The sequence below is a fragment of the Tripterygium wilfordii genome, chromosome 3 (genome assembly GCF_013401445.1).
Source record: "Tripterygium wilfordii isolate XIE 37 chromosome 3, ASM1340144v1, whole genome shotgun sequence".
Classification (NCBI taxonomy): Eukaryota; Viridiplantae; Streptophyta; class Magnoliopsida; order Celastrales; family Celastraceae; genus Tripterygium; species Tripterygium wilfordii.
In genome coordinates this window covers 10788532-10802317 of record NC_052234.1, presented here as the reverse complement: position 1 = coordinate 10802317, position 13786 = coordinate 10788532, and the positions used below count along the sequence as shown (strand labels likewise).

The following is a 13786-nucleotide window of genomic DNA, read 5'->3' as shown; positions in this document are numbered from 1 at the left end:
GCCTCTGTGCTAAGCTAGGTTACTTTAGTCTATATATATATATATATATGACCCCGTTTGGCAAAGCACATTTATGTTTGTATCTAGCATAAATGCTTTGTGCATGCCAAATGAGCATTTTCGGGCACCATATAATCCAAGACAATTTTGAAGCAATATTATGCTACTTTTGGAATGTTTCTCTTTGGGACAATTTTGATAACATTTTTCATTTTCTCCTCATATTGTCCTAACTCCTCTATTGTTATCCCCCTAATACCATCAAATCAATATCGATATAATTAATTATATTTTAAAATAAATATAATTAATTAATTATGGTTATTTTATAAATGAATTAATCATCTTTATGTTATAAATTAATTAATAATCTTTATTTTATTTTAATTAATAATCTTTATTTTATTTTAATTAATCATATTTGTTTTATAAATTTATTAATTATCTTAATTTTATTTTAATTGATTATATTTATTTTATAAATTAATTTTTTTACATTTATATGCATATGTTAGAAACTATAATGCATGATATCCTTGCACGTAATTTGTCATAAAATGATAACCAGCATAAATGTTACATGCAAAAGTTCAACCAAACACTACCAAGCATTCGTGCAACATATCTACTACTTAAATTGTTCAGTATTTATGCTACCACTATTTCTGCTAGCATATCTACTACTTTGAAAATAATTACCAAACTAGGTCATATATATGATGCACATCCCTCATTTCAATTTCAATGAAAAGTAATCTCTACAAGATCTCTTACAACGTTTCCTTTCCTTTGTTGACTTGATTGGCTTCTTAGTTTGACGACTCCTCTTTACTGTATCTCACTTGTCATGTTGACTAGGCATGACATTTTTTTAATCATTGACATTTTTTTATATTAAATTTAATTTTTATTTAGGCAAAAAACAAAAAAGGCATTTGGCTATTATTATCTCGTTTTCATCCATAAAACTGAACAAATGACAAATAACTTGGCTGTACTGATCCCAATTCCCAACCTCCAATGACTTAGCTGGATTGGTCGTAATAATATATTCGAAGCCAGCTTTATGTGAGGCATATATGCTGAGCTGTATCCTAGTCATATACATGTCAACAGGCCACTCATTCGGCAATTTTATTGGGTTTGTCTCAAAAACTAAGGATTAGAGAAAATGATCAAGAAATGTACAAACACATTGTGTGTGAAGTGACCGGCATACACTTTAGATTTTTCAGCCACTCTATGTATTGGACACCTATCAACCGACCGAACTCTTGTTATTAAAATTAAAATACACAATTGCTCCTTCATCTATTCACTATATAATAGAAAGACCTTTATCGAAATTTAATCATATCAAATTATGGATATGATAATAGCCGAGAAAGAGTTGCATCTGTTTTTGGGTTTAATCATTTGCTTTACTTTTATGAGGTTTACAGTAATTGAAGCGATTCCTAAAGGCGCTCTCGTAACACATCTTCCTGGTTTTAAAGGCGACTTCCCATCAAAACACTATTCAGGGTAATTTTTCTTTTTCTTTTTCTTTTTTAAGGATATTTTTAATTTGTGGATAGTTTTTCTAATGTATATTTTTTTGTTTAATATTCCATCTTAATCCTATAAGAAGATTCTTATTATCTGGGCTTGATTCTTCATTTTTTGAATTAATATCAAGAGTTAATTTCTACATTTAGTTTTTACTCGTTGGGACAATAACCCATGGGCAGAGACAAAACTGGAAGTCTAGCAGTGGGCATTTTTTTATTTTTTATTTTTTTGATGTTAGGTTTATAAGTAATCACATGATCCATTATTCTTTACTTTATGCTCTCTTGAAATATATGAGTTGGGACAACAGCACTTGATTAACTTTAATTCTTCTCGTAGTTCAAACTTTAATTCAAGATGAATATTTATTCATAATATTTTTTCAATGAGTTGTATATAGATCTAAAGAAAATTTTCAAGGCAAATCATATGCCAAAAAAAAAAAAAAAAAGCTAATCAAGTGCTGTTGTTTTAATATTAGCTCATCCCAATTTAATTTCATGGCTCCGCCTTTGCCCATGGGAATGGATGATTTGGTGTTTTAAAGAAAAAAAATAATTTAACAATTAGACTTCTTCCCTTTTTAAGGTACATGAAAATAGACAATAAGAGGTATCTATTCTACTACTTCGTCACTTCTGAGAGAGAACCGAAGAATGATCCCCTTGTTTTATGGCTCAATGGAGGACCTGGATGTTCTACTTTTGATGGTTTTATCTATCAACATGGTATATATGCTTGCTTGCTTCCACTCTTATATATCAATTTTTTTTTATTTTTTTTAAAAAAAAAGAGTTATCTAATACAAAATATTTAAGTTCAATTTTCTGCGGGATTCAATATTCAATAAATGGTTTGGCTTAGTCTCAAATTGGAGAATATGTGCCAACACTCAGCAAAAAAAAGTTTGCTCTGTCGGATCGGTCGCTCGAGACCTCTAGCCTCTACTCATATATGATAAAGAAAGTGGGATCATTTATTATGAAGTAGTAAAGGATGATTATGATCTAGTTTATGGCCTAGTAGAAAGTAGAAAAAGATTGCAATCAATTTAAGTATGATTGAAAATGAATCTTGTTCTATCGTTGATTATAGATTTCTTTATGAAAAATATGAATCGCAATTTGAAGAGGTGGAAGAAGAAGGAGTCCTCGACTGGCAATGGAGAGACGAGGGTTTATTCAATCACATGGTTTGGGCTCCTATAATATGGCACTGTCAAGGTTTTCTATTTGCTTTGTATCGAAAGGCCCAATAAATTGATATTTCCCTATTGGGCCAGAAAAGGCAAAAATAAATCCACTCAAATATTTTATTTTTTTTATTGTTTCTATTTTGTATACAAATCAAGTTTCTATTGTTATAATCTCAATTTCATTTAGGTCCATTCAAATTTGAAACTGGAAAGCCACGTGGAAGTCTGCCAACATTGAATCTCAATCCATATAGTTGGTCCAAGGTCAAAAACATTTAAATTGATGTATCTTTATTCTTAATGTCATTTCAATTTGCATGATTGCATCCTTTTTCATACTTTTATAAGCCCTTATATTTACTTCTAAAGCATAAAATTGTGTTATTAGGTTTCAAACATTATTTATTTAGACTCTCCGGTTGGTGTTGGGTTCTCTTACTCTAAAGACAAAACAAATTACGCGACTGGAGATCATAAGATTGCTATTGATACACATACATTCTTGGTAATGGTAAGTATGTTTGAGATTTTTCAACATCATTTTGTTTTTTAATACACACACACACACATATATATATATATATATATATATTAACATCTCTATGTTTAGTGGTTTGAGCTATATCCAGAATTTGTGAATAATCCATTTTATATCGCTGGAGAATCGTATGCTGGTATTTATATACCAACTCTTGCTACAAAAATAATACAAGGTATTGTCTTATATGTGCTTAGTGCTTGCATGTTAACATTATTTTTCTATACTAATTAAAATTATTTTTCTTTAAGGAATCAAAGATGACGTTGAACGCAACATTAATTTCAAGGTATCCCAATATTTTTTCAAATAAATTCATGTGTGTATATATATATATATTCGAAAAAAAATGAAAAAAAACATTAACATTAAATAACCTTTATATAAGCAGGGCTATATGGTGGGAAATGGGGTGGCTGACCCTAGTTCACCATTTAATAACGATGATAAAATCCTTTTTCTGCATGGTATGGGACTTATTTCAGATGATCTTTTTGAGGTGGGTAAATGTAAAATATAATGTTTTAATTGATTTCACTAAACATTCTATCCAAAAAAATATATATATACAAAAGAATTGCTATCATAATCTAAACATTTTAATGCGTACTTTATTGCAGAATATTCAAATTACTTGTAATATGAAGGATAATAAAGACGAGTGTCACCATTACCTCAGTAAGGTTGACAAGGTAATTAAGAGAATTTCTGTGTGTGTATATACACGCGCACACACATACGTAGTTATGCAAATGCTTAACCTATAAATTACTGTAATCGGATAATTAATTGATGATTAATTTGTAGATAATTGATGGCATGAACCCGTATAATATCCTTGAACCCTGTTACCATCCACCAAAATCTAAACCTGATACAAAAGAAAATGGAGCTTCAACATCAATGTCTCTTCTGGTTCGGAACCGAACGGTTGGTCTTAACGATTTTACTGGCTTATGGACTAATAGTGAAGGTGTTGATGATTGCCTTGTAAGTTACAGATGCATAAATATTGTAATTAATATTTATATTATACTCCCCATCACCTGAACCAAGAAAAATAAAAAAATAAAAAAATAAAAATTATATTGATTCATTCTCACATGCTATGCACTATTTATTGTTTTCGGGGTTTTTTTTTTTTTTTTTTTTTCAGAATGACGAAGTTGCAACTACATGGCTAAATAATTTATTAGTGAGGAAAGCAATCCACGCAGAGCCGGTAAATGGTGTATAGAAGTGATAGGAATCTTAGGAAATGGGATCACAATCATCCCAATGACTAACATGTCACTCTCTAAATCAATCATCATATTTTGTGAGCCCCTACACTTACATCGATCAATGAACAAAATGAATTACTGGGATAACTAGAATCTCATTTAGTGAGATCCTTAACATTTTTTAAGGGTGTATGAAGTATATTATGTATAGAGATAGCATAAGTGATAGAGTCATCCCAGTAATCAATCATGTTCTTCGATTGATGTAAATCAGGTTTTGCGGGGCCTACACTTATATCAATTAATGATCAAGATTGATGACTGAGATCCCTAACATTTTTGTATAGATAGACATACAATAAAGGTTGTTTAATCTAATTAATTATGCAATCCATGATTAGGTTGATATGATTGGGCGGCGTTGGGTCACCGTTTCAGAAAACGTTCTTTATAATTATAAAAAAGATGCCGGAAGCATGATCCCGTACCATAAAAATCTAATAAAGGCAGGGTATCGCGCACTTATATTCTGGTAAATTTACAAATAATAATAATATATAATAATATATAATACGATAATTAGTTGTTAATTGTGTAAAGAAACAACAAGTTAATACAATTAGAAGTGATAGGGATCCTAGTAAATGAGATCTCAGTCATCCCAGTAATCAATTATGTCCCTTGATTGATGTGCATCAGGTTTTGTGGGCCCCTACACTTACATCAATTAATAGCCAAGATTGATTACTAGGATTATTGGGATCTCTAACATTTTTGTTTTACAAGTATATATGTATATACGGTGTTAATTAATTGTTTAATTTGCACAACTTCAGTGGAGACCATGATATGGTTGTTCCATTTACTGGGACACAAAGATGGATTAAATCACTTGGATATGACATCGTAGATGAATGGAGATCATGGATAGTGAATGAACAAGTTGCCGGGTAAATTATTAATTATATATACTGTTTAAATTATGGTATGTTATGTGTAAGTAATTTAATTATATACATATACATATACATTTTTATGTTTTGTTGTGCATGCAGAATTTTACAAGGATATGAACATGAACTGACATTTCTCACCATTAAGGTTAGTTGCTTAGCATGAGTATTTATCGATCGGTTCTCATGTTTCACTTAATTAGAGTTCTCAAAAAGAAACGAGGGTTAATTAATCAATCTAAAAGAAAAAGAAAAAAAATTGACGTGAATGATGAAGATTTTGATTTTGATTATTGACCAAAATTGTTGAATATTTGATAACTTATGTTCTTTGCCATCTTTCACAGGGTGCCGGGCACAGAGTCGCTTACAACAAGCCACAAGAGGCATTGCATTTCTATAGTCAGTGGTTGGACAGAGAGCCAATATGATCGGACATCACGAAAATTTCTCTGTAATCTACATTTTTTTAAAAAATAAAATTTAGAGAAATCTTTATTTATCCTCTACCCCTAAAGATGTACTTTTTTTTTTGGTTTTTTAATAAAAAATTGACAGGAAAAAACAAACAAACAAGTTTTATCATTTGCAAGGTTAAATAAATTTAAGGGCTTTTCATAACAGAGTAAACAAATTTAAAGCAAAGAAAATCTTATCTCCACACTCTTGCTTCCATCAATCCAAGATAACAAGATGAGGGTAGATTTCAAAAGGTGAGGAAAATCTGTTTCGAGATAAGGATTTGGGGTTTAGGTTAATCTAGTTCTAGATAACCCAAGGGTGCACAATCATCTATCGAGGAAGAAAAGATAAACCAGATGCTCCTTGAAGGTGATAGTTAACCCACGAGAGATTGAAATCAAGAGCATATCTAACAGTTGGAACTTGAAATTGAAGGTGATAGCTGACCCAAAATAGAGAAATAGATGAAATTCAAAACTCATAGCAGTAATCAAAGAAACCCTAACAAACCCCACAACAAATAACACAAATTCGCAACAAACCCAAGTACAACAAGAAGAAGAGCATTCTCCACTCTAGTGCTTTCATCAATCGAAGATAACGAGAGTGATGAGGGTAGATTTGAAAGTTGAGGAAAATCTAGTTTGAGATGAGGTAGAGAAGAAGAAGTGATGAGAGAGTAGTAGAGAGAGTCAATTTTGTTCTAATCTCAAACCTCAGGAGTAAAGACCCAATTTTTTTTTGTCCTTTAACTTAAACCGTTTGATCTGTATATGTTAATCCAACGGTTGAAAAATTGAACAGGTTATTAGCCGGTGCAATAGTGCACCGGCTCTCCCCCAAACCTGGAACCAAGTTTAGGCACCTTTCCAAAACACTAACCATAGTTGTCGTAGTTTTTTTATATTGAATTTATTTATTGTTTCAGACAAAAAAAAAAAAAAGAAGAAAAAGACATATGCCAGATAATGCTGCCCTCATCCCAACTTCCAATGACTTAGCTGGATTATTAGTAATAATCTCCAAACCCAACCTTACATGACTTCTGATAAAAAAAAAAAAAAAAAAAAAAAAAAAAACCTTACATGACTTGTCCTACATCATATGCAAGCACATCAAGAAAGAGGAGGCCACTTATTCGGCGAATTTATTGGATTTGTCATAAAAATGGGGATTAGACAAAATGATCAATAAATGTACAAAAACATTGTGTGTGGAGTGGTCAAAATACATTCTAAATTCTTCAGCCACCACTCTATGCTACATTCTAAATTTTCCAATATTTAAATTCGACATGGGTAAATATTATGCACTTTGACCAACTCTACAACACCCATTAACCGAACATGTTTTGTCTGCTTTTTTTGGGTTCTCACTTGTTTCCCTCGCCATTGAAAATATTAAAATATATAATCGCTTCTTTATATATTTTACTATGTATAGACAAATCCCTGACCAACTTGAATCATATCAAATTATGAATACGGTAACTGTAGCCAGGAAAGAGTTGCATCTGTTTTTGAGTTTAGTCATTTGCTTCACTTTTATTAGGTTTACATTCATCGAAGCTACTCCTGAAGGCGTTCGCGTATCACATCTGCCTGGTTTCGTAGGCACCTTCCCATGAGAACACTATTCAGGGTATTTTTTTTGAATCACTTTTAGTTGGTGGATAGTTTCGCTAATATATACTTTTCTATTTAATATTCCATCTTAATCCTATGAGAAAATAAGTATTTTTCTTATTGTTCTGAGCTTGATGCTTTCTTTTGCGAATTAATATCAATAGTTAACTTCTACAATTACTTTTATCCTTGGAACAATAATCCATGGGCAGAGGTGGAAATAGCACTAGCTATACTGGGTAGTAATTCGGTGTAGATTTTTTTTAGGGTTAATTGTATTTTTTATCACCGAAAGATAATGATCGTCACTTTTAACATTCAAAGATTTTTTTGTTACAATAATATTTTAGGGGGAAAATTTTTTTCATCTCATACCATAGGAGGTTCATTTTCAGCATCAATGGAGTACAAACTCCATCCTTCTCTATCTGTCTTTTCCTATGTAGAGTAGCGAAGAAAACAACAAACCCGCTTACCTATACAAATCCCCTTCTTCACCAACTCAACTATTGCTCTCTACACAACTGCACTTTGAATCTCCGATGATGGATCGTTTGACCCACGTTGACCAAGAACCACCGGAAGAAGACCTAACACTGTACCTGCATATCTCCTACAACTGCGGGCCAAGACTTTCAAGGACCTCCCTTTCCTCATCCTCTTCGTTCTCCAACAATCATCCTTTTTTTCCAAATCTAGATCTGCAAGGGTTTCCATTCCTCATATACTCAAAACCAGTATCTGCCTTTTCTAGATCCAGATCTTCCGCCTCCAACAATCATCCCTTTACCATTATTTGGGTTGTGAAAGAAGGTGAGAGAGACAGAAGGAGAGTGAGGAAGGAGAGACAAAATGGCTAAATTTCTTATTTAAAATAAGAAAAATAGTATATATTGCCACATAGATATATTTTGATTAATTATTGTTGATTTAATGCCACATATGCATTGATCCTATCCGGCATTGTAGCAATTTTGACCGAGTCCTAGAAAGTCTCATTTTGAAAAAATGGGTGATGACATTGTAATAAAAAAATCTTTCAGTGCTAAAAATGAACGATCTCTATCTTTCGATGATGAAAAATATAATTAACGCCTTTTTTTAATGTTAGGTTAAGTAATATGCCCATTGATCTTTATGCTCTCTAGGAAAATATGGGATGGGCCACATGAGTGTTCCTATCAATAATTCAAACTGGACTGGTCTTAGTTCATGAGTTGTGTTACTATATGTTTTTGTCTATTTTCCACTAACTTTTAATTTTATTATATTTTTAAAAATAAAGAAAGTCTAAAACCACGTGCAAGTATATGAATACTAATTCTTTTGGTTTGAGCTTAAAAAATTATGTGAGTGCCAATACTCATTTTTGACGTAGTCAAACTTTAATAGATGAATATTTATTCATAATATCATTTTAAAAAATTATGTTATTGTAAATAGATCTTCAAAAAATTTCTAGGGCCATTGACCCTATTCTCCCTAAAAGAAAACTAATAAAAGTGCCGTTGTTTTAATATTAGTCCACCCCAACTTAACTTTCTTGTTCCACCCTTGCCTATGAGAATGAATGATTTTATGTTTTTAAAGAAAATAATTTAATAATTAAACTTCTTCCCTTGTTAAGGTACGTAGAAATAGACCGCGAGAGATATCTGTTCTACTACTTCGTCGTTTCTGAGAGAGAACAAAAGAATGATCCTGTTGTTTTATGGCTCAATGGAGGACCCGGAGCTTCTAGTTTTGATGGATTTATCAATGAACATGGTATATTCTTGCATGCTTCTACTCTTATATATCAATGCATTTCTAATACAACAAAATTAAGTATGGAGTTCAACTTTTACGTTGGAATTCAATTCACGAAATTGTACAGTTTAGTATGGATTTAGGGGCTCCGTAATTCCCTAGAGTCTACAATTTATATCCAATGGTGAAGAAAAAGTCATACAAATTTTAAAAATAAAAAAATAAAAATGTGGTGTGATGTGGCACGTGTCTTGAACCATTGAATTTCAATTGTAGACTCTACAATTTGAAACTAATTGCGGAGCCCCCTAATCCGTTTAGTCTTTGATATATCCCAAAGCGGAATATGTGCCAACACTCTAAAAAAACAAAAAAGAAATTTTTTTCTCCCGGATTGGTCACACAAGAGCTTTGTCCCAAACTAGAGGAAAAAGAAAATGGGACGATTCTAATCTACTTCATGGCCTATTAAAAGTAGAAGGCACTCTTGTGGAATCCTTATGGACAAAAAAGTATTGCAGTCAATTTGATAATGATTTAATGACATTGCCTATTCAGCCCGAACCAAGAAATACCTTAGATATGATGCAAAATGGATCTTCTTCTATCGTTGATCAGAGATTTCTCTATGAAAAATACGAATAGAGTTTGGAGAAGTGGAAGGAGGAGGAGTCCTCAACTTGCAACTGAGACAGGAAAATTTATTCAATCGCATAGTTAGGGCTCTTGGTAGATGGTGCTATTGGGGGTTTTCTATTTGCTTTGATTGAAAGACCCAATGAATTGGAATTTTCCTATTGGGCGAGGGCCAGGGCCAGAAAAGGCAAAAATAAATCCACTTAAGTATTATTTTATATATATAAATCTAAATTTCTACTGTTGTAATTTTAATTTCATTTAGGTCCATTCAAATTTGAAATTGGAAAGCCACGTGGAAGCCTACCAACATTGCATCCCAATCCATATAGTTGGTCCAAGGTTAAAAACATTTAAATTGATGCATATTTATTCTTAATGTTATTTCAATTTGCATAATTGCACCTTTTTTTTTTCATTGTTATATTTACTTCTAAATATAAAATTTTCTTATTAGGTTTCAAATATTATTTATTTAGATTCTCCAGTTGGTGTTGGGTTCTCTTACTCTAAAGCCAAAACCAAACCCACGACTGGAGATCGTAAAACTGCTATTGATACACATACATTCTTGGTAAAGGTAATTAAGTATATATGTTTGAGATTTTTCAACATGACTTTGTTTTTAAAATATATATTAACATCTTTATGTTCTTGGCAAGTTAGTGGTTTAAACTATATCCAGAATTTGTGAAAAATCCATTTTATATTGCTGGAGAATCATATGCTGGTATTTATATACCAACTCTTGCTACTGAAATTATACAAGGTATTCTCATATATGGTGCTTACATGTTAACATTGTTTGTTCTATACTAATTAAAATTATTTCTCTTAAAGGAATAAAAAATGGCATTGAACCCAAAATTAATTTCGAGGTATGCCAATATTTTTCAAACAAATTCATATATATGTGTGTGCGCGCGCACCAAAAAGGAAAAATTTACCTTTCAATCATTTTTATATTAGCAGGGCTATATGGTGGGAAATGGGGTGGCCATCGTGAATTTAAGTTTTGTTACCGATGTTCAAGTCCATTTTCTGCGTGGTATGGGAGTTATCTCGGATGATCTTTTTAAGGTGGGTGAATGTAAAAAACAGGGTTTAATTGATTTCACTAAACATTCTACATAAAAAAAAACACAATAGAAAACATTTTAATGCCTGTTTTATTTCAGGATATTCAAGATAATTGTATAATAAATGATGACAAAGACAAGTGTCACTATTACCTCCGTAAGGTTGTCGAGGTATATAATTAAAACGATTAATTGTTGTTGTCACTTGATTTTGCATTTTAATTCGGGAATGCTTAACCTATAAATTAATTGGTGATTAATTTGTAGACAATTGATGGTTTGAACCAGTTTAACATCCTTGAACCCTGTTACCATCCACCAAAATCTAAACCCGATACAAAAGAAAATGGAACTTCGACATCAATGTCTCTTATGGCGAGGAACCAAACGGTTGGTCTTAACATCCTTGCTGGCTTATGGACTAATAGTAAAGGTGTTGATGATTGTCTTGTAAGTTACACTGCAAATTTCTTATATATTTTAATTTTTTGAAACATCGTTGAAAAGTATGTTTCTCGTTGGAATTAAATTTTGAATACGCATATGCCTAACCTAATCGATTGTCAACCGAACCATCTCTCATTGGTGTGTGCAAATTTCTTATATTGACAATTCATTCATTCTCACATGACACACGTATGTACTATCCATTATTTTTGGCCCTTTTTTGTTTTTTTTCAGAATGATGAAGTTGCAACTACATGGCTAAATAACGAATTAGTGAGGGAAGCAATCCACGCAAAATCGGTAAATGGTGTATGAAGCATATTATGTTTATATATATATATATATAATATAAAGAGATACAATAAGGTTCTTTAATCTAATCAATTGTGCAATTTATGGTTACGTTTAAGGTTGCTATGATCGGTCCTTGGGTCATTGTCTCAGAAAATGTTCTTAATAATCATGAAAAAGATGCCGGAAGCATGATTCCATACCATAGGGAGCTAACAATGGCAAAGTATCGCGCACTTCTGTACAGGTAAATAATAATAATATATGATGCGATATATATGTATGTATGTATGGTGTTAATTAATGGTTTAATTTACACAACTCCTCTCCAGTGGAGACCATGATATGGTAGTTCCATTTACTGGAACTCAAAGATGGATTAAATCACTTGAATATAAGATCGTTGATGAATGGAGGCCATGGATAGTGAATGAACAGATTGCCGGGTACGTAAATTATATATAATATTTAGATTATGGTATGTTATAAGTAATGTAATCATATACATATACATATACATATATTTTATGTGCTGTGCATGCAGATTTTTACAAGGATACGACCATGGACTCACATTTCTCACCGTTAAGGTTAGTCGCTTAGCATGATCAGTATTTATCGCTGCTCATTTTTGCACCAACTCTTGGTGTTAGGATTTAAAAAACAAACAAAAAAAAATCATGATTCACTTAATTAGTTAGAGTTCCCAAAAATAAATGAGGGTAAACCGATAGCAAAATACTATTTAAATTGACGTGAAAGATGAATATTTTAATTTGTATTATATAACAAATTGTTAAATATTTGATTAATTTGTGTTTTTTTACCATCTTTCTCAGGGTGCAGGGCATAGAGTCCCTTACCACAAACCACAAGAGGCATTGCATTTCTATAGCCATTGGTTGGACAAAAAGGCAATATGACCGAACATCACAAAAATTTTGGATTTCTCTCTAGTCTCTGTTTTTTTTTTTTCAAAAAAGTTAAGTATATAGAAATCTCTATTTAGCCTCTATCGCTAAAGATGTATTTTTTTTTAAAATTTCTGAAGAAAAAACAAACAAACAAGTTTTTATCATTTGCAAGATTACTAGCAACTACAAGAAACGTACTAAATTTACCAACAATGTAATAGTGTAATTGCAGCACCCAACACGACAGCTCATAGCCGAAGGGACCATTTTTAGAGCATCCATATCAACTCTCGTAAACACGTCATTTACTACATTTTAACGAAAGAAACCCAAAAAAACTAAAAAGACACACCACATCACATCAGCTCTTGTATTTTACAGGAAAATTTTAGAGTTGTTACAGTCATCATCCGCTACATCTAACGGATCACTATAACTTTGGTATTCTTATTTTATTAATAAAATATCAACTTTCTATTTCTTTAATCTTTTTATTATTTAGTTTTTTTTTTCCACTATCCTTTGTTCTCTCCCGTTTTCCTCTCTCCTTCTCTTCACCCTATTCGCTGCCTCAATTTTGGTCTTCCGGTTCCGATCGATCGGCCTCGTACGTATCGCATCTGATCAAGTACTTATTTTCCTTGTTCTGTGTCTGTCTCAACATCCCAAAAGAATCGATCAAAACTACATGTAATGGTCTTGAGACACCGGGACTGGTAGTCTTTGAGTCCTTTGGAGCATGTACAAGAGGCGAAAGCGAGGATCGCAACATTTGTAACGAAGATCTTCTACGAAATATAGATTCTGATGACCCATTGATCGCACTATCGCAGTCACCGAATGCTTGATAGTCTCCTTCGCATTTCATCTACTTCAGCAAGTTGACGCGGTGACGATGGGGATGGGGTTGATGAGGTGGTAAGGATGGGATTGATGAGGTGTCTTTGTTATAGTCAAGTGTGATTTTTGGTTTCGTTTTTTGACTTTATTTGTAATAGCCAAACACTCTTCATAATTAAAATTCATATTTTTTTTGATAGACGTAATTAAAAATCATTGATAATTAAGTATACTTACATTATTTTATCACATATTAGAAACACACATATTAAGTATATTTACA

At 32.0% G+C, this 13786-nt stretch overlaps 1 protein-coding gene and 1 pseudogene across 1 annotated transcript; both read left to right on the top strand.

The window, feature by feature from the left end:
* Positions 1–73: 73 nt before the first annotated feature.
* Positions 74–5891, top strand: LOC119995639 (serine carboxypeptidase-like 20). The gene is made up of 15 exons (XM_038842145.1): positions 74–99; positions 1435–1524; positions 2140–2279; positions 2934–3010; positions 3135–3257; positions 3357–3459; positions 3536–3573; positions 3676–3783; positions 3905–3976; positions 4092–4274; positions 4441–4506; positions 4909–5039; positions 5344–5457; positions 5563–5608; positions 5808–5891. The coding sequence occupies exons 1-15, from the start codon at positions 74–76 to the stop codon at positions 5889–5891; spliced, it is 1401 nt and encodes a 466-aa protein (XP_038698073.1).
* A 1466-nt stretch (positions 5892–7357) lies between these two features.
* LOC119995638 lies at positions 7358–12672 on the top strand (annotated as a pseudogene).
* Positions 12673–13786: the final 1114 nt, after the last annotated feature.